General features: G+C 31.7%; 1 protein-coding gene across 1 annotated transcript in view; it reads right to left on the minus strand.

Moving 5' to 3' along the window:
• Window positions 1–19294, minus strand: part of LOC119673447 (ecdysone-induced protein 78C) — an 84364-nt gene that overhangs the window by 56907 nt on the left and 8163 nt on the right. Inside the window, exons 3-4 of the mRNA XM_038084726.1 lie at window positions 2881–3008; window positions 2674–2815 (exon numbers count right to left, since the gene is read on the minus strand). Of these exons, the coding sequence (XP_037940654.1) occupies window positions 2674–2815; window positions 2881–3008 (270 nt within the window). The remainder of the gene's footprint in view (window positions 1–2673; window positions 2816–2880; window positions 3009–19294) is intronic.

Raw genomic sequence — 19294 nt, forward strand, 5'->3', positions numbered from 1 at the left:
GAAGAAACAACCATTAATATTCAGCAGAAATTTTTATAAATATTACGTGACAAAACTTTATCATTTGAAATTAGTTCCTTGCAATGTCGTTCATACATGGTTCCTGTTTGCAAGTTCATATTAAAGTCTCAAAAGACACGTCTATAAACGCATAATTGTTAATATTCCCAAAGGTACTTACGCTAGTCTTAGTAATAACAAATAATAATAATTAAATATAATTATAGAAAAATGTAGATCTTTATGACATTTATTTAAAAGGAACACTGTTACGACTAATATGAGGAAGCATGAAAAGTCTCGTCATCGTGACCAAAGCTTATTCATATTGTGATATTGTGATTTGATAAGGACTAGTTAAAAACACCAACTTTATTTTTTTAATGAATGAAGTTACAGTTTATATCATTTTAGGAATAACAAACCCCAAATGTAAGAAAATAACAAAGTTTAGCGTTGCTGGAGCTTAAATATTTTTCACGAAAATTTGTTGAGAACTTATTATTAGAAGTTTGCCAAACTAAAACTTCTATTCAGAATTATCATTCAAGTGAGTGTGTTGCCGTTTTAAGTAAAGATTTTTCTAACCTATATAATATTTACAATAACAATCTTGGTTATAATATCTATAGCTATTAATAATGTTTAATAACCCCATTTTTCTTACTCTTTTTCGTATTAGATAGCATTTGTCGTCTTTAAATCGACGTTTCGTAGAGCACGTAAGGCTATCGTACGATTTCCATCTATATTCACAGTTTTCTTGTTGTAGTTTCTCAGAAATGCATTTTGATTTTTTTTACGTATACTTCAACATTGTCTAGTTATCTCTTTATGCTTGCATCTCTCTTGCTTCTGGTAATTTTAATAAAATTTCATTTGAAGACCTTTTATTTGACATTCCAGGAATTTCTTTGCGTTATGAGGTTTAATGTTACCATAGACGAGTTCGAAAATTTCATTACTATATTACTACCGACATGAACCATATTTTTTCTTAATAAGTCCGAATATATTTCTAAGAACCTTCCTTCAATTCTTATTTATATTAGCTTCGAAATCTATTAAACGCCATGTTTTACATTGAAGTAGACTACTGATCTTTTAAGCATTTTATATATTCTCATTTTTATAATTATGGCTCATATACCATATTTATTGGCCGATTTTGTAATTAAGGGCGACAATTTTATTTGCGGTGATTAGTAATAATTATACTTTAGCAACTCGTAATCATACTTGTTAGTTCTAAATAGAGCCAGATCATTTGCATACGTATGAAGCAGAATTCGTCTATTTAGTATGTTATTTTTTTTTTGACCTCGGCATCTTTAGATGAAGCACAATGCTTAATTATATTAAAAAACACTGCTGATAATGTTAGCTTGACTAACTTGAATTTGAAGTCAAGCATAATTGGATATTAATTTTGAACCACAATCCTTGCTGCTCTATTTTATAGCATCATTAATACCAACTGCGTTGCCTTGGTACTCCCTCCATAAATGAAGACTCTTTGATCTTTGGTTCGTTCAAGCGTTACTTTGTGTATTTTTTTAACAGTCTATGTAATAATGAAAGTTTGATTAAAAATAATTCTGCGTTAGCGGAAATCCTACTGATAACCTAATTAATAAAGTATTTACAATACTATTTACTAATTTTATGAAATGATGTTCTCACAACATTTAAGCTCATATTATAATGTCATATAACTCTGAACAAGCATTCAATGCATTTAATCTTTAACCTGAAATAGATTCCGGGTCAAAGGGACCGCAAAAGATATACAGTTTCCCATTACATCAATCACTCCTGATGTACGAATCCATTTAGCTTCAATCAAACTGACTAGGCATACAGAATATTTTAAAATAACTGACCGGAAATGGTGTAGTGAACATACTTATCCAACTACGCGTATGACATTGTCCGGCTGTGATCTGAAAAGTACAGAGCAACAGTTAGGACTTGCTGGCTACTCGTTGTCCGCACCGACCAATTAAGGGCTCCCTTAAACAATTATTGTAGCAGCTGAAGATTAGAGTAGGAAGAAGAAGGTATTACCGATCTGGTCCATCACTATCCGGTACTCGCCAAAAAGCGCACATTCTTTCTTAAAAGTCTAGCCAATGTCACTACCATAAGCATTAACGACTTAGCCTGCTTCGTAAAAACCAGGAAGTACTTTCCTAGTCCATTATGGGGGTCTGCTGGAATAATTAGCGTAGTTTTATAAATATATACACATTTACATGTTCATATCTATATATATATAAATTAAGGCATAACAATGGTCGTAATTTTTGGCCTTAAGTAAGCCAATCTTATTTATATAACGCGAGCTGCCACAAATACCTACCTACCTAATAATTTTAAGTAATATAATTAAAAATTGTTTACTTTTAAGTAATATTTTTAAAATAGTTCTGCAAATACTTTTCATAGTAAATGACATAAACAATAATTCATTTAACATTTATTATTTAAACTTACGTTAATAAACAAATGAATTATCATTATTGTTCACATATTTGATTGGATTCAATATTGTTATTTAAAATGTCGATTTTAACTATACTAGTTTCATTAATACCAAATAATTATTTGATTATCACGATTTTCAAATTTCAAAAATTTTATTTGATTTTGCAAATAGTTTTCAGTACTCACAGTCTCGACTCATTCCAGCGGAAAGACATTTCTTGAAACGACAATATTGGCACCGATTTCGATTTAAGCGAATAACTAAGCATTTGCCATCTCTAAGGCAACGATATTCGATTTGTTTTTGTATGCTGCGTCGAAAGAATCCCTGCGGATATTATAAAATGTAATTGGAAAATCGAAGATTAAATCGAAAATAAATTTAATTCGTACCTTACAACCTTCACAAGAAGTTACTCCATAATGATAGCCAGAAGCCTTATCACCACAAACTTTGCAGGGCACAAATGATTTCGAAACACTTGAGTTGGAATTTGAGTCCGCAATGGCAAATTGTTGATCTGCAATTTAGTTAATTGTGCTATTAATGAAAATGTTTTTAAAAGCATTAAATATTTACCAGAACTATTATTATTGCTTATTTATTTATTTCTATTTATTACTAAATACCAAAATATAAGAATTAATAAATGGCGCTAGTAAACGCAGTTGCTATTTTAATTACTCATACGCCGTAGAGTCCAATATTATAAAATAATTTTATTTTGTATTAAAAATTATTATAATTAATATAGGTATACTTAAATGTTGTATAATATCAATAGCCTAAAAAGTATGTATTTCTGTTACATAAACTATATACTATATTTTACTATTTACAATTATTACAAATAGTGTCAAAAGTATAAAAATATTGCTTATAAAATGATTATATATGATGGTAAACTATGGCCAACACAGTACATATAGTAATATAGTAGCAAATCAATAAAAAATATCTAAACCCATTCAAGTAAAATTGAAGCAATCTCATATATATATGTATATATATAAATTTAGATATGTCCCTAATTTATTAGCTAGCTGACGGCTATCTCAGGTCGGTAGAAAGAGGGTTTAATGATTTTTTATCTACTGGCTATAGAAAAACGCTAATGCTAAAGGCTAAAGATGTTGTTGCTTTTATTGTTTTATTATTGCACCCCCTACACAAGAATGTATAAAAAGAGTATATTAGGTTTATCAATATTTTAGTAAAGCCTTGAATGAGACGTCATAGACGCACTAAATTCTTTATATGCTTAATAAGAAAGACTAGTTCATTTAGTTTTGCCCGTTTGCCTGTGTATCTGTTTCAGTTCAAATCAGTCTCTCAGTTTTCGAACTATTCAAATAAAACTTGGCAAATACACTTTTTCAGACCGAACCTTAATCAATTGTAAGATGGACTACAATATCGAATAACTGCCACATAAACTATATAATCGAATGTGAGTTCTTCTTGTGAGTTCTTCTTAGAACTTAAGCATTATGAAATAACGTTTAATAGGATTGATAATAAAGACTTTGTAATAAAAATGGGGTTGATAGGATTAGGTTTACATATAGCTTGAATATAAACTGGCGATTAAGGAACATCTTTTTCTTAAAATTTCTTTTTCAATTTATTTGTTTTAAATTTAAAACTAAGGTATCTGGTTTAGAAGAAAATATTTGAAAATATACTATACTATTACATTGTGACCGAAAAGTTTCCGGAAATAAATAAATAAAACGCAAAATTCTTAATCTTCATCAATATTTATTTTATCTCCTTCAAAATATGCTCCATTAGAAGCGATACACAAATGCCAACGTTTCTTCCAATCATCAAAACATTTTTTATAGGCGCTTTCCGGTATGGCTTTGAGTTCCCTCTGCGAATTCTGTTTTACGTCTTCTATGGATTCAAAACGCGTTCCTCTGAGTGGTAATTTGAGGTTGGGAAACAGGAAAAAGTCACACGGTGCAAGATCAGGTGAATACGGTGGCTGTTCGATGGTATTTATTGAATGTTTGGCCTTAAAATCGTTGATAATGTTGAACAAATTGAGGTGAATCGGAACAAGCCGGGCGTTGACACGTCGCATACACAAATTGTCCACCAAAATCAAACGAGCCATCTCACGACCGATGCCTAGCTCTCGTGCTATCTCTCTAACACTCACATGAGGATTTTTGAACACGATTTCCTTTGCCTTTTCAATGTTTTCGTCGGTGGTAGAGGTCGAAGGTCGTCCAGAACGCGGCATGTCTTCGACGGTCGTACGACAGTCCTGAAAGGCTTTGTACCACTCATAAACTTGAGTTTTCGATAAAACTGATTCCCCATAAGCCTTTTGTAGCATTCGCAACGATTCTGCACACGAAATTTCGTTCGAAAAACAAAATTTGATGCAAACTCTTTGTTCAATATTTTTTTCCATTGTTTTTTTCGCAACGCACTACTGAGGTGAACTGGTTTCAACAGCTGCCGTAAACGAACTGTCTGACAGATCGCGATCATTTTTGGCATAGTAATTAAGGACAGTGCTGCCAAACTACATAAACTTAAAATATCGAAAAATATACAGCGCGCGAATTTTAAATGAGAATTTCCGAAAGCTTTTCGGTCACAATGTAAATACTTCAGATTCAAAAAACATATAATAGATGTTATTAGTCTTATTATATATTATATTATATGTATCCATTATCAAAAAAATATAATATAAATGTAATATAATATAAAATATAAATAATAATATAAAAATATAATATAATATATATTATATTATATGTATCCATTATCAAAAAAATGAGATACAAATGTAGATACAAAACTCTCTGCAAAGGATAACTAAGAGTTTGGCAAAGCCTAAGCTAACATCTCTATTTATTTTTAATTAACCATACATACGAAGACCATCTTTATTTTCCAGATCCTTATTTGAAGTACCAATAATAATCTTATCTAACTTAAGAATACAAAGTAAACAAAATATAAGACAATTTCGCGATTAACGTCTGGTAAGTCCGATTTATTAGAATTACAACCAAATATTTTTTAAATCAATTTTTTCTTAAAGACGAAGAAAAAACATAGCCTTAACTCATGTAATTAATTAAAAAAATTCACATTCTATGGAGTGCAACGAGCCCTCGAAGCTATTTCAAATGTTGAGAAGTTTTTCAACGGATTTTTTTATAGAATTCCATCTTTGGTTGGCAGTCCGTGTTAAAAATTGAAATGCTTTGAAGACTTTTCTATTGCTTTGTGATGCAAACCATAATGTGTGTTCGTACGCTAAATGCAAATGCAAATGCAAAATGCATAAAATGGCAAACGAATGTAAGACCATCAAAATTTGAAATTCAAATCAAATTGCAAGCAGGAATATATCAAATAAGATGAAAGACTTAAACCAATAACAGCTTCGAGGAATAGTTGACAGATGAAAACTGCATTGTAGCTATAAAATTGACTTCGACGAATAAAAGACAAATGAACTACTGCAGTTGTTGTAAAAAATCATTGTTGTTGTTATTGGTGCATTGCTTGCGTTGTGGCATTTGTAATAGTTGCTGCAATTGAATTTGCAATTGCCACACCTACAACATAACTCCATAGCACTCCATAGCATAACATACGAAGGAAGACTTCAACGAAAATAGCGTAAATAGCGAAAACGAGCAACTGCAATTTATTACTTTTTTGCCTTAATCATTTTTTCTTTCAATATTATTTATGCAGACAACAACAACAGCGCACCGTTTCAAAATTTCAAGCATTATCTTTTGGGTTGCATCTGCACCTTATAGTTCCTTTTTTATTCACTTGCGATTTTCTTTTTCGCTCTAATCTCTGCAATAGAAGCATTAGAATAAATAGCGTCAACGCCAACAGAAACAACAACTGCGTCAGTAACAGAATCATGTGCGACACTATAAGGAAGTGTTTTACATATGCGTGCTGATGTGGTTGGGAATATTTGTGCATGTGTGTGTGCAGCGAGGCTTTTTGCTTTGCTTTATATGCAGCTTCGTTGCTGAAGTGGCTTTTGCAATGTAAAATAAGTTTTGCTATGGGAGTTGTGTGTACATTCGGAATACGTTTGTTAGAAATGCGAATGTAAGCGTGAAGTGGCTCTGGAAGGCGAATACTAATGCGAAGGCAAAGGCGAAGGCGCATGGAATGTAAATCAATTGCTGTGGTCTAGTCGAGTTTTTCATGAAGTGAATTTTGAAGTATACACTCCTCCATACAAAATGCGACTGTATTTCCGTAGCATAAATCTTTCCCTTTTATCTATCATGTTTATTTTATCGCTATTGTTTACATTTTTGATTTACTGCAATTAACATTTTTACTTTCTGCATTGACATGCAGAAATTATGAGGAAATAATTGGTATTTGTGGATGTTTTGTATTGAAAGTCACAGATTCAAAAATGAAAAAAGAACTGTGCTTTTAGTTTTGGAAAATAAATAAATGTTTTTATTGATCAAGCTCATTTCTGGTTAAATTCGCTCTTATGTGAAAAGAAATTTTTTTGATGTAAACAGGCACTTACTTCTAACGAATTGAAAGCAGAAAGAGTAATGGAAGACACATTTATCTTCCTTGAAATATTAAAGTGTTTCAATTTTGCACTATTACGAATATACATATGTATCGTAAATTACCAAGGAAAGTACTTGATAAGCTGACCTTTTATTATTTCTACTCATTAAAAATAAAATGTTGAAATTTCAAAAAATTTGCAGCGAACGTATATAACTTGGGAACCACGTATTATTGACAACTTTAAATTCTAAGTTGAGAAAGACATTATTTAAGCACCAAATGTGACGCAAGTTTAGAGATTTAACGAAAAAACACTCTTCCAATAAATACTACTTTGTGCAAAGTCGGTATTTAAGAAGAAAGCCCTCTTTCGACAAGCAAAAATCACGCTTTATAAATACCATTCCATACTTATCCTGCTATATGGTACAGAAGCTTGTAGAATAACAAACTGTGATAAGAAAGCGCTAAGAGCATTCAGGAGAAACACTCTTTAAATGATCTTTGCTCACTTACGCGTTTGCAATGAGTATTGAATTAGATATACAATTAAAAGAAAATACTCCGGCTAGAAAGGTGTTTGATTCGGTTTCCGTTGATGGAAAATGCGCTAGAACACATTTGGGTAGAGAGCCAATAACCTAAGTGGAGCTTTAAGCTCAGTGGTGTAACCTAACCTAACATTCATAACTAACCTAACTCGTCATATTTATTATATAAATTTCTTTAACTTTTGGGAGAAGCATAGGTCCGTCATATTTATTACAGGTATCAAAAAAAATTTTTTTTGATTAACACTTTTTTAACAATATTATGAATTACCGTTACTATTACTAATAATTTTATAAAATATACATAAAACCTCTTTTGCTTTCCAAACCCCAGCTCAACTTAAAAATCAATCGGTAAGTTCAAATTCCCCACAGCCCACAAATCTATAATCATACATCACATTTTTGTGTAATTTATGTGACATACAAATAATTAGATCATTGCCCGATGCATACTTTATTATTTCGTTATATCATTATATCAAAAACTATTGTAATGAAAATAATGTCGAATACCGATAATCACTATCAGCATTTTATATATCACTTTTCAATAGGGGTCAATTTAATATCGCCAGAGAATTGACTTTCCTGTTTTTTTTAATATAGATCGGAGTGTTCCGCTAAAATACCAAGATTTCTGTACATCGACCCAGCATAGTTTTCAATTACTCTTTTCTCACACATCCATATTCAAATTGATGATTCCTTTAATCTGACACAAATATATAAATAGTAGTAAGGACCAGTAAATAAAATCTGTGATAAGTTTATCAATTCAAACCGACGGTGTGAATAAATTTGCCCTATGTTTCTTGTTAGTATATAGTTTTTGGATGTTTTCAGCCACTGTAAAAGTTCAATAATATTTAAATATATGCGGAAACCAAGATTCGCTACTTATTTCGTAGAAGAAGTAGTTAACAGCTTCCTTAAAGAAAGGTGCAAAGAAAGGTGGAAAATCGGAAAAATGATTGTGTAAGCGGAAAGTTGTAAATGAAATTGTTATGTAACAAAACAAAAACAGATTAACTTTCATTTGCAATTAACACGAAAACTGTTTTTTTAGTGTGAAGTAGTTTTTGAGCGCAGCTGAGGTTTTAGTGACATGATCGCGACTTCTTCGCTTTTAGAGAAAGGCAATTTGTGGAAAAGCAGTTAGTGAATACTTCAAGGAATAAAAGACGTTAGCAAAATTAATGTTATAAAAAATTTTTCTAACACAATTTGTTAACCATAAAAAGTAAAAATCTCCTTTCACCAAAACTTTTACCTTTTTTAGCATTTTTGATCCCACAAGTAAAATAAAAACTGTTTTGGACATACCTTTCTGTATATTCACATGTGCCAAAATTGTGCCTGTTGCGCATGTATTTGGTGTGCTGGATGATGAGGTTGTGTGATTGCTTCCAATAAAATGTTCTGCACCCAACGATGATAGCGAGGAGCACCTACTGTTTCCAATGGAAACATTAGCGGTAGCGGTAGCGTTTCCGTTGCTGTTACAACTACTGGTTGAAGATGCTGAAGAGCAACCAGAGGAAGAAGAGGATGTGTGCGCTTGACCAAAGTGATGGACACTGCTGTCGGTGTACAAAGCACCTCCACCATTTCCGAGTTGTTGCGAAATGGAACCTGAACTCTTACCACACAAATATGAGTTGTAAATTTGTTTCGAAGTCGTTAACGATGCTGCTGATGAAGCTGCTGAACGTAATGCTGAAGTATCTGGCAAATCATGTAAACCATGCAAAACCTCATGCGAAGTGGTGTGAGATGATGTTGCGGAGTAAAACGAATTGCAATTGTCAAATACTTTCAGAGTTTCATTCACTTCCGCTGTACATGTGCTTGCGGTTCCTTGTGTTGCTGTTATTGTTAGAGTTGTTGATGTGGGAGTGTTTGGTGATTCAGCAAATGTTTCGGATTCGACTGAAGCAACATCACTGAACCCACCTTGTGTTGAGGAGTCTTCAGGTGTGTCAAAAAAATTCAAATTAAAATCGGAATTCGCATCGAAACTCACTTCTGGTATAATTACGTCCTCTTCATCATCAGCATCAGCCTCATAATCAGATGAGACTGTCGCGTGTTTGCTCTTATTATTGCTGTTATTGCTATTGTTAACGAGGCTCGTATGAATTTTTGTTTGATCCACATCTATTTTAAACACATCCATTTTTCAGTGCTATCCATCGTCGTCGAAATTATCGGTGACATTTGATGACATGTAGCCGATTCGATATATTCAGTGAAACTTGTATAACACATAAGCAAGAGTTGGTTAGAGAACATGAAGAACTATCTTCAGCTATAAAAAACACTTCGTAAGGATTTGAAATGAATTTCGTCCTTTTTTTAAGGAATTTCGTAAATTATTGGTTGCGAATAAATGTTTAAGCACGATACTGAGTTAAATTCAAATTAATTCATGAATCATTATTATGATTTCTATTTCCTCTTCACCAATTTAGAGTTTTTTAAAAGCACAGTATTTATTTATAAAAAATTCAAGTAAATATTGTATGTTTACAAAAATAAAATAATATATATAAAATTATACTTAATAATTGTTGTAACTATCTTTTGAAGACAGCCGTCTTGAGAGAGGGTACTCACTCTATTTTTAAGATATGTTATATCATAGAGCAGTACAAAAAAGTTATTATTATATATTCTATACTTTCAAATCCTCATCTTCTATCGAATCAATTTGATATTGGTCAAAGATATATCATACCTTTAACGAATAAAATTAGAATATTGGATTTAATATTAAAAAGCATAATTAAAAAAAATTATTTATAGATGGTATTCAGATTACATATTAAAGCAAGTCGAAAGGCTTCGGCATGTCAGTACATATATGATTCTAGGGAAATAGGTATGTGAAAAGCAAAGTTTCTGCTAAACTGAAGAAAATGTACTTAGGTTGAAGATTACTGATATCTACACTCAATAATTCATTTGTATACAAATAAATCCTTTTACTAAAGTGGACCTATGTATATCATTAAACTTCAGGGTTATAAAAAAAACATCAAGAAATAAGTAAAATATTACGAAATGTATTAAATAAATAAAGTATTGGAAGAATACTATATTGTTTTGAACAATGCTAGTATTGGTTAGAAAAAGGGTTCGACTAATGTCACTACAATTTTAGGAAAGAAATAGTATACCGTATACCGCATACCAGATTCTCATGCGAAATTGTCACTAATATTTCAAAGGAAAATCTTGTTTGCGATCCTATATAGAGATTACTACCAGAAATGGATTTAATGCTTTTATATCATTTTTTTTATCTTACAATATGAAATCACCTTTTAAATTTAAGGCACTTACACAGGCGGCACTATGTAGATTTGAAAGTCATAAATTAAAAATTTTTTTTACATTAAAACCTCATTTATATCTAAGATTTTGTTTATAAAAAAAGTCTTCTGGTACTACATTTTTTCAAATTCAATTTTTTTATAACATTGAATAGTAAATTTTAAAAGTTTAACGAAACTTTTTCTTGCCTTTAATTATCATTAATCTAGTTACCATGTAATCTAGTTATTAAGTGCAATTGTTCACACTAATTTTAATTATATATACATATTATTCTTAACATATAATAGTTTTATATGCAATGATTTTACTTTCTATGCTAAAAAAACTGTTTCAGACTTTAGTTAACTCTTTCGGAGCGGCTAGTGCTCCGTCCCAACTATAGTTATTCTTTTCTGTTACTAAATTGTTGATCGTAATATGAGAATAAAATTTTTAGTTATTGTTTGAGCCAATTATAATAAACCAAAATACTTAAAAAAACTTCAAAATCTTCTAAAATAATTATGTATGGGTTATGTATTACAAAGAGAACATACTTCTTAGTAGATATTTTTATGTTTAAATGAAAATCATGTTTAAAAAGCTAATTACAAAATATATTTCTCGACAGATTGCAGCATTAATAAAAAGCAAACGAAAATTAAATTAAAAAAGTACCAGCTAACTGCACTATAAAAATAAAAGAATAAGAAAAAAATTACTGTAAATAGAATAATTTGGATAATTACATACAATACTCGATATTATTTAATATTGTAAGATGTTTATTTTTAAGCATTACTCTTGTCCCTAAGTTTAAAAGTAAGTTTTGGCTATATACGTATACGTAGCACATAAAATTATTCTCACAATTTTGTTAGCATTATTAATATCGGTTTTGAGCACCTAATATTAAACAGAGCTCACGATTCTAATCTTAGATTAAAACTTTAAAATAAAACTTCTCAAAGTTAAGGTTGTGGGATTTAAATGAATTACTGGTGTGTATAAATTGGTACTCTCTTTAAAAGAATAGATAAGACATTTCTTAAAATTAATTCAAAAATATGGAATAAAGTTCTAATCTTTAGATTATCTAATCTTAGATTATAACTTTAAAATAAAACTTCTCAAAGTTAAGGTTATGGGATTTAAATGAATTACTGGTGTGTATAAATTGGTACTCTCTTTAAAAGAATAGATAAGACACTTCTTAAAATTAATTCAAAAATATGGAATAAAGTTCTAATCTTTAGATTATCTAATCTTAGATTATAACTTTAAAATAAAACTTCTCAAAGTTAAGGTTATGGGATTTAAATGAATTACTGGTGTGTATAAATTGGTACTCTCTTTAAAAGAATAGATAAGACACTTCTTAAAATTAATTCAAAAATATGGAACAAATTTCTTGGTAGTTGAACAATTTAGTATTAAGAATACATATGTATATTTAAGTATTACATATCTATGTAAAATAGGTTTACGATATTTTTAAGATGTTTATCACTAAATAACTCAGCTACTTATCACCTTAAGTACTTCTTCAGTTTGTTTTAATATTATAAATGAAAATGCACATTTTGACTTATAAGATTTAATATTCTTATCCCTATGATGTAAAATATTTCACAAATAACTACTGTATCTTTCTAGAAGTACATATTTTATGTATCAAAAAAAGCATCTGTGGGAAGACAAGATACAAATATTTTCACATATGAATAAAAAAAAACAAGGATTATTAAATTATTACTAAATCAAATATAACACATTAAAATATTATTAATTTTTAAAATGTTTCGCAATTTTCACTTTCAGAATTCATAAATATTTTTATTTATATTTAGTTTTTAAATTATATATTTTATTTATATTTAAGATATATTCCCTAGAAAAAACAAATTTTCAATTTTAAATTATATTTAATAAATTATTTTTTATTTGAAGTTAATTTAAAAATTTCATAAACAATTAGAAAAATTGCAAAGAAAAATCACTTCCGTGTTTACTCCAATTTTTTTTATATTAAAGATAATTCCAACCACAGTTGGAGACTACGACGAGGCATTAATTATTTAGACAGCAAAATTGTTCAACCGTTCAAATGAGTGACCGAAACTAAAAAGCCGCGGACGGTTTAAATGCCGAAAATACCGCTTTCAGAAATTTCGAATAGAAATTCAAGTTGAAACTGTGAAAGAATTTAACTATCCGCACAAGACGAAGAAACACGCGAACGCTCGTTTTCGTATTGTTGCAAGGAAAACTTTTCTATTAAACGCGTGAACGTACGAGCTAAGCGTCAACTTCGAGGCGCTCCAAATGCGCAACCAAAATCCAAATCAAACTAGCAACCTTCAGAAGCGAATAAGAAAGAACAAGAACTCCCTACGAGCAGTCAAGAACTCTAAAAAGAACTTGAGCTCGCGTATGTCGCATGCTGCTCGCTGCTAGTTGCTAACTGCTAGCTGCTTGCAGCGCACCGTTTTCTGTGTTTGCAGCGTCATTCATAGTTCATACTATTTGTTGTTGTTACTGCTGCTGCTGCTGCCGACGATGTTGCTCTTGCTGTTGCTGTTGCTGTTGTCTTTCTTGCCGTTTTCGATCATTCTAAGCTATTTGCAATTTGCAATTCTAAAGGCATATAGCAAGACAACACAAAACAACAACACAACCAGCAAATGAAAACAAACACAACACAACTGGGAAAACTGCGACTGGGAAAACACAAAAGGAAACACAAAAAAGTAAACAGGAAAACAGCATATGACTACATTGAACCACCAACCAAAAAGAAAGAAAGTGGAAAAAGAAAGAAATGGAAAAATTGATGTTAGAGATTTTCCAGTTCTGTTTCACTCATTTTATCTATGCATTCTTCAAATTCCCCTTACCCGCCCCTATTCTAAAATTGTTTTAGCTTTTATATGCAAGTGTTATTAATTTTTTTTATTGTTATTGTTGTTTTAATTACAACTCGTCAACAAAAGTTTTGTTCATATTTTTTTTATTGCAATTTCCATTCTTCGCTGCCCACTACAGCAGAAGCAGCACAAACACACTTCAAGTCTCAAGATCAATGCGCGTACAAACACACTCACACACACACACAAACCATCATCCATCGTCCATCGTTTGAGGATTGAACTGCACAGGCTGCAGCTGTGTACATGAGTTTCTCGCAGACAAACGCGAAGATTGAGAACCGTTACTGTGAGTGGGTTGAGAAGGAGGCTGATAGCGTTTTGTTGCTGATCTTGAAGCGCACGACAAAAACAAAACCCAAGTATTCGTAATGTGAAAAATGAAAATAAAAATAAGAGTAAAAATATGCACATGAAAGAGGATGGAATAGAAAAGGCAGCATTTGTCGCAGTAGAAAGCAAGAACACTGAAGCGATTTGCGGGTGAATTAACTTCACTTTTATAGTTAAAGCAAAAAACAAAAACAAAATCAACAATTGCAATTGCAATTGCAGTCTTTCTAACCGCAATAGAATATACGCTACACCTAATTTCAATTTCTTTATTATATCTTGGTTTTGTTAATGCATATTTGAAGAATTGAGTAAAAAGTCTTTTAAGAACGAAGTATTTTATTAGCTCCAACTTCGCTGCAGCGGCAGGCATTATTTTATGATATAATCCACTTGTTTACATCTAACTTACTTAAATGGTCATAACAACTCGTTGTCGGGTTTGTCCAGAGACCGCAACATGTGTCTTCAGGAATTTCTGCTGTGTGCGCTCCTTCTCTGTCTATTACATCAAGTGGTTAGTGCTTCCTAAACTTGATCGCAGTCACAGTATGCCTCTACATCTTTTTTCACCAACTACAGTTTTAAGTAACTTTTTCGCTAAAGCATCTTAATCAATTTTCACTACATCACCAAGCCAGCGAAGCCACCAGATGTAAATTTGCTGGATTATATCAATGTCATGTTAAAGCTCGTGTAGCTCATAGTTCAATCAGATGTAGTAGACGTCGCCAACTTGTAGAGGACCAAAGATCTTAAAAGAAATTATTCTCACGAAAATTCTAAGTGCTGCTTCATCGTTCTGTAATAGCGGTAATGCATCTGCGTCATAGAGAAGCACAGAGTTCTACATCTCAATTGCCTACTGAGCTCATAGTAGCACCTATTACCTATTGGGATTCTTCGTATAATCTCCAGGTTGAAAGCTCCAGCGGTGCCAAGGTAGATGAAATCTTTAACAGATTCGAATGTATAGACGTCAGCCGTCAGCTCGACGTTAGCCCGCATTCATCACTAAGTCTATTGTCGTATATCGAGACCATTTATTAATGTCATGAAACCAGACTTTGAATATGTAGCAATGCACTTGTGTTTTTTACTAAATTCTATGCCAATTTATATAAAAAATGAAGTAAGCACCTTTAATATACTTACACAAGCATGGAGTCAATGCTATAGATATATATATCATATGTAACACAAATACACAAATGAAATAATATATAATGTAATATATAATTCTTCAAAAAAAATTTTTTTTTATTTAATGCTTAATACAATTAATTTTCGTATAGTTTATCATTTTAAACCATAAACTTCCACAAATTTTTATGGTATTCATTTCAATCAAATGTGTCAAGCATCAAAATGTCATTTCAACTCAAATCGGTAATAAATCTGTTCGCTAGTGCGAACAAGCGAACAAGGGAAAAGCATGCAATGCCGAATGTAACGAAACCTTACATAGCAGTATTTTTTTACTGCAATAGGCATGAGTTGTCCATAGTTGTGTTAGTCGTTTGGGAACTGTGCTGATCGCGTGCATAAAAGAAAATTGATTTTCTTTTAAGGCGAACAACTTTGCGAAGGGAAATCCACAAAAGTCAATGATCGGCAACTGTTTATAATAGGAAGAAAAGCTAGTTTATGTAAAAAACTGTAAATAAAAATTGCACATCTAAAAAAGTCTGCATAAAAACTGTGAAAGCGAAAAGGCTGCGCCACACTTCTCAAAGACTTCTGCCTGCGCCTATCCGCATACTTGTCAGTTATTGATAAAGCCAACATCAACGTCAGCGTCAACGCCGACGCTGACACCAACGTCAACGACTATATTCACTCCAATTATTGCTGCAGCAAGTAACGTAATCCAATCCGTTTTACTATTACAACACTGTTTGCTCTTTTGTAGTTGTTGCTGTTGTTGTTATTGTTGTTGTTATTGTTGCTGGTGTTTTTTTAATGAAACGATCGCAAGGCAGCAAGGCAGCAAGGCAGCAAGACACACAGCAGCAGCTTCGCGGTCTTGCCCTGGCGACGTACAACACGAACCAGGAAGAGAAATGCTTGCTGTTTTTGTATTCGCATACAATTGCTTATGCGATGTACGAGATTGTGTAATCGAGTGCTTGCAATGGGGAAGTGCAGGGAGCTGTGTGTGCAGAAAACTACGGAAAAAATGCAATTGCAATAACAAAAAAAGTAAAATTACAACACACCAACAACAACAAGAACAACAACAACAGTAACAGCAACAAATTTACTATTTACGTTGTAAGGCATTTGACAGCAATGCAATGTTTATGCTTCAAAGACGCCAGGAGTGGGCTAAACACTTTTTCATAGATCGTATGAAAATGGAAGTAAAGAAAGTGTAGTCATGCAATAAAAACAATAGCAAAAACAACTCAAGAAGAAGAAAAGGAAGAAGAAGGAGAAAGAAAAATATTCAACTGTTTAGTGAATTGTTTAAATTACATAATCTAAGAGGCGCGTCATAAGTTCGCACAAAAAAAGCACAGGAGTGGACTTGTGTAATAAGTGCGATATACATAAAAATATTAATTAATAATTTTTTAATAATTTAATAATTTTTATAATAATAATAATAATAATAATAATAAATTAATAATAATAATTAATAATTTTTTATTAATTATTTTTATTTCTGAAACGGCCTAATTGGTCAATTGTTTCAAAAATAAATATAATAAATAATAATTTATTATAAATTAATTATTTTAAACATAAGCTCTATTCAACTAATTCATATAATTAAAAAAGTAGAAAATTACTCAATACTTAACAACTTATTTTTAATTAATGTATTTAGTACAAATTTTTAGATATCACGAAAGCGTAATTATATTATTGGGATAATATACCAGGATTAAAACAATACAAATCACTTATTGGTATCTATAACAATAAGATGAACCTATCAAAAGAAAAACTTGGAATCATCACAGAAATCTTTACAGGGCACTGTAAACTAAAGTACCACCTTATAAGACTGGATGTACTTACGGATGCAAACTGTAGGTTCTGCAAGGAGTCGACCACACATTTGCTGTTAGAATGTCCCTCGCTAATGCACATACGGAATAGGCTTAGGAATGTATATTGTTACGGAAGAGGCAATAAAACTCTGTACAGTAGGTTCTATACTACTTTTTATTGACGCAACAATGCTTAGAGACCTACTCTAAACCCAGAAATGGACACAATGGACCTGACGTCCGCAGTGCCACATCCCGTAATAATAATAATAATAACGAATGGTTACAGGCTCCTCGAGGAGGTATGCAGATCTGAGGTCAATTATTGCTTAGTTTGATGAAGTGATAAACAATAATCCAGTCAAGGCGTACAGAAAGGTTTTGAAAATACCTCGAGTTAAGAAAGAGTAAAAGTGCTCAATTGCACTGGCTCAAATGGCTTCAACATAATTAATTATTGTATATAACAATAATATTATTCTAATAATAATATTATAATATTGTAAGGCATCTTAACTGATAACAGTAGTTGTATTCCAATTTATTTCATATTAGACGGTTTTTCTCATCTGCCCAAGTGCAATGTTTACTATTAAGTAACATTTAATTTTATGGCTATTTTACGTTTTGTTTACTAAATATTTTCACTATCAAGCACCAACAACAGCAATGAACAATTGCATTCAATAGAACTGCAAGTAACGTTGCCGAGTCATTGAACTTAGCCTGTAAAAGTTCTAGGCAAGAATATGCAGAAATAGTAGTGCAGGCGTGCGCTCGAGTGCATTGAGATGTGTGCCGTAAATTCTTTGTGTCTTGAATTGAAACATTGAAAGCAAATGTAGCAAATGTAAACACAAGCCAAATAATTATACATAAAATAGTAAATTAGCATCACAATCTGAGAAAGTAAAAAAAAAAACAAATAATAAAAAAGATTAAATCCGAAGAAATTGGGGAGTAGTGATTTTATGTCCCACGCAGAACGTAATTGCGTAACGCTACGTTGTGGTATTGCCGTGTGTAAAAGCCAACAACAAATCAACGCAATCACACAACGCAATGACAAAGTTGAACTGATTGAACTTTAAATGGTAAACCGTCTTCTTCTGTGGTGGGTATTATTTATACGAGTGGTCTGTCATAAAAATATTAAGACATATGTTATGTGTATGGCAATGCCTTTTCAATCTTTAAACAAATCCTATAAAAAGGCAAGAGAACCTTCAGCTTTTTCGAGAAACTTTACTTTATAGTTTCAGTCCATTCAAAATAATTTTTTTTTACTTCTTCCGTCTGCACTCCCATTTAAGTACAACACTACATCGGTACTTAGGGTTTCTCACAACTATTTTCTGAAATCTGATGTAGTCTCATATCAGTTTTCAGCCCATCAAGTCAGTGGAATTGGCATTGCATTACCGTTCGGTTCCCATTTCAGTACCATTTTAGTGTTTTAATGAAAAAATGAAATTAAATAATGAACATTTTCGTACTACGATTTTTTACAATTTTCGATGTGGATTAACCAGAAAAGAATACAAGGATCAACTTAGTTCAATATTTGGTGATGAAATATCACATCCAGTGATTGAAAAATGCCAAATGAACTGAATGAGCTTGAGCGTAAACGTCGATTTCTTCACGACGAATTTTATGAAGGTCGTCCAAGAACGGCTGTTCTATGAATGCGATGCGAGAAATGATTTAGAGGATCGGCATGTTACATACCGGGAGATAGAGGGGTTCTTGGGCATTAGTGGGACCAGCATACAATCAATTTAATATATCATTAGTTGTTAGATTTGTTTCCGTTAGATCTACCATAATTTGACAATAGCTTCAAAGAACACGTTGATTGGTGCAAAGAAATCCTGCAAAAATACGACTGAGATAGCTCAAAACATGTCTACGACATTGTGGCAGGTGATGAATCATGGCACTACGCCCATGAGCCGGAAACAAAATATCAATCCACTGTTTGGGTTTTCCAAAGCGAGCATTTTTATACGTCCGAACACGTCGTTAAGACATTCTGGTAATACCAAAGTCAGAGTGACAAAACTGTTTCGAAAACTGGATCAATCAAATGCAAAAATATATTGATCATACTTTAAAAAATTTTAAAAT

This window comes from Teleopsis dalmanni, chromosome 1 (assembly GCF_002237135.1).
Source record: "Teleopsis dalmanni isolate 2A chromosome 1, ASM223713v2, whole genome shotgun sequence".
Taxonomy (NCBI): domain Eukaryota; kingdom Metazoa; phylum Arthropoda; class Insecta; order Diptera; family Diopsidae; genus Teleopsis; species Teleopsis dalmanni.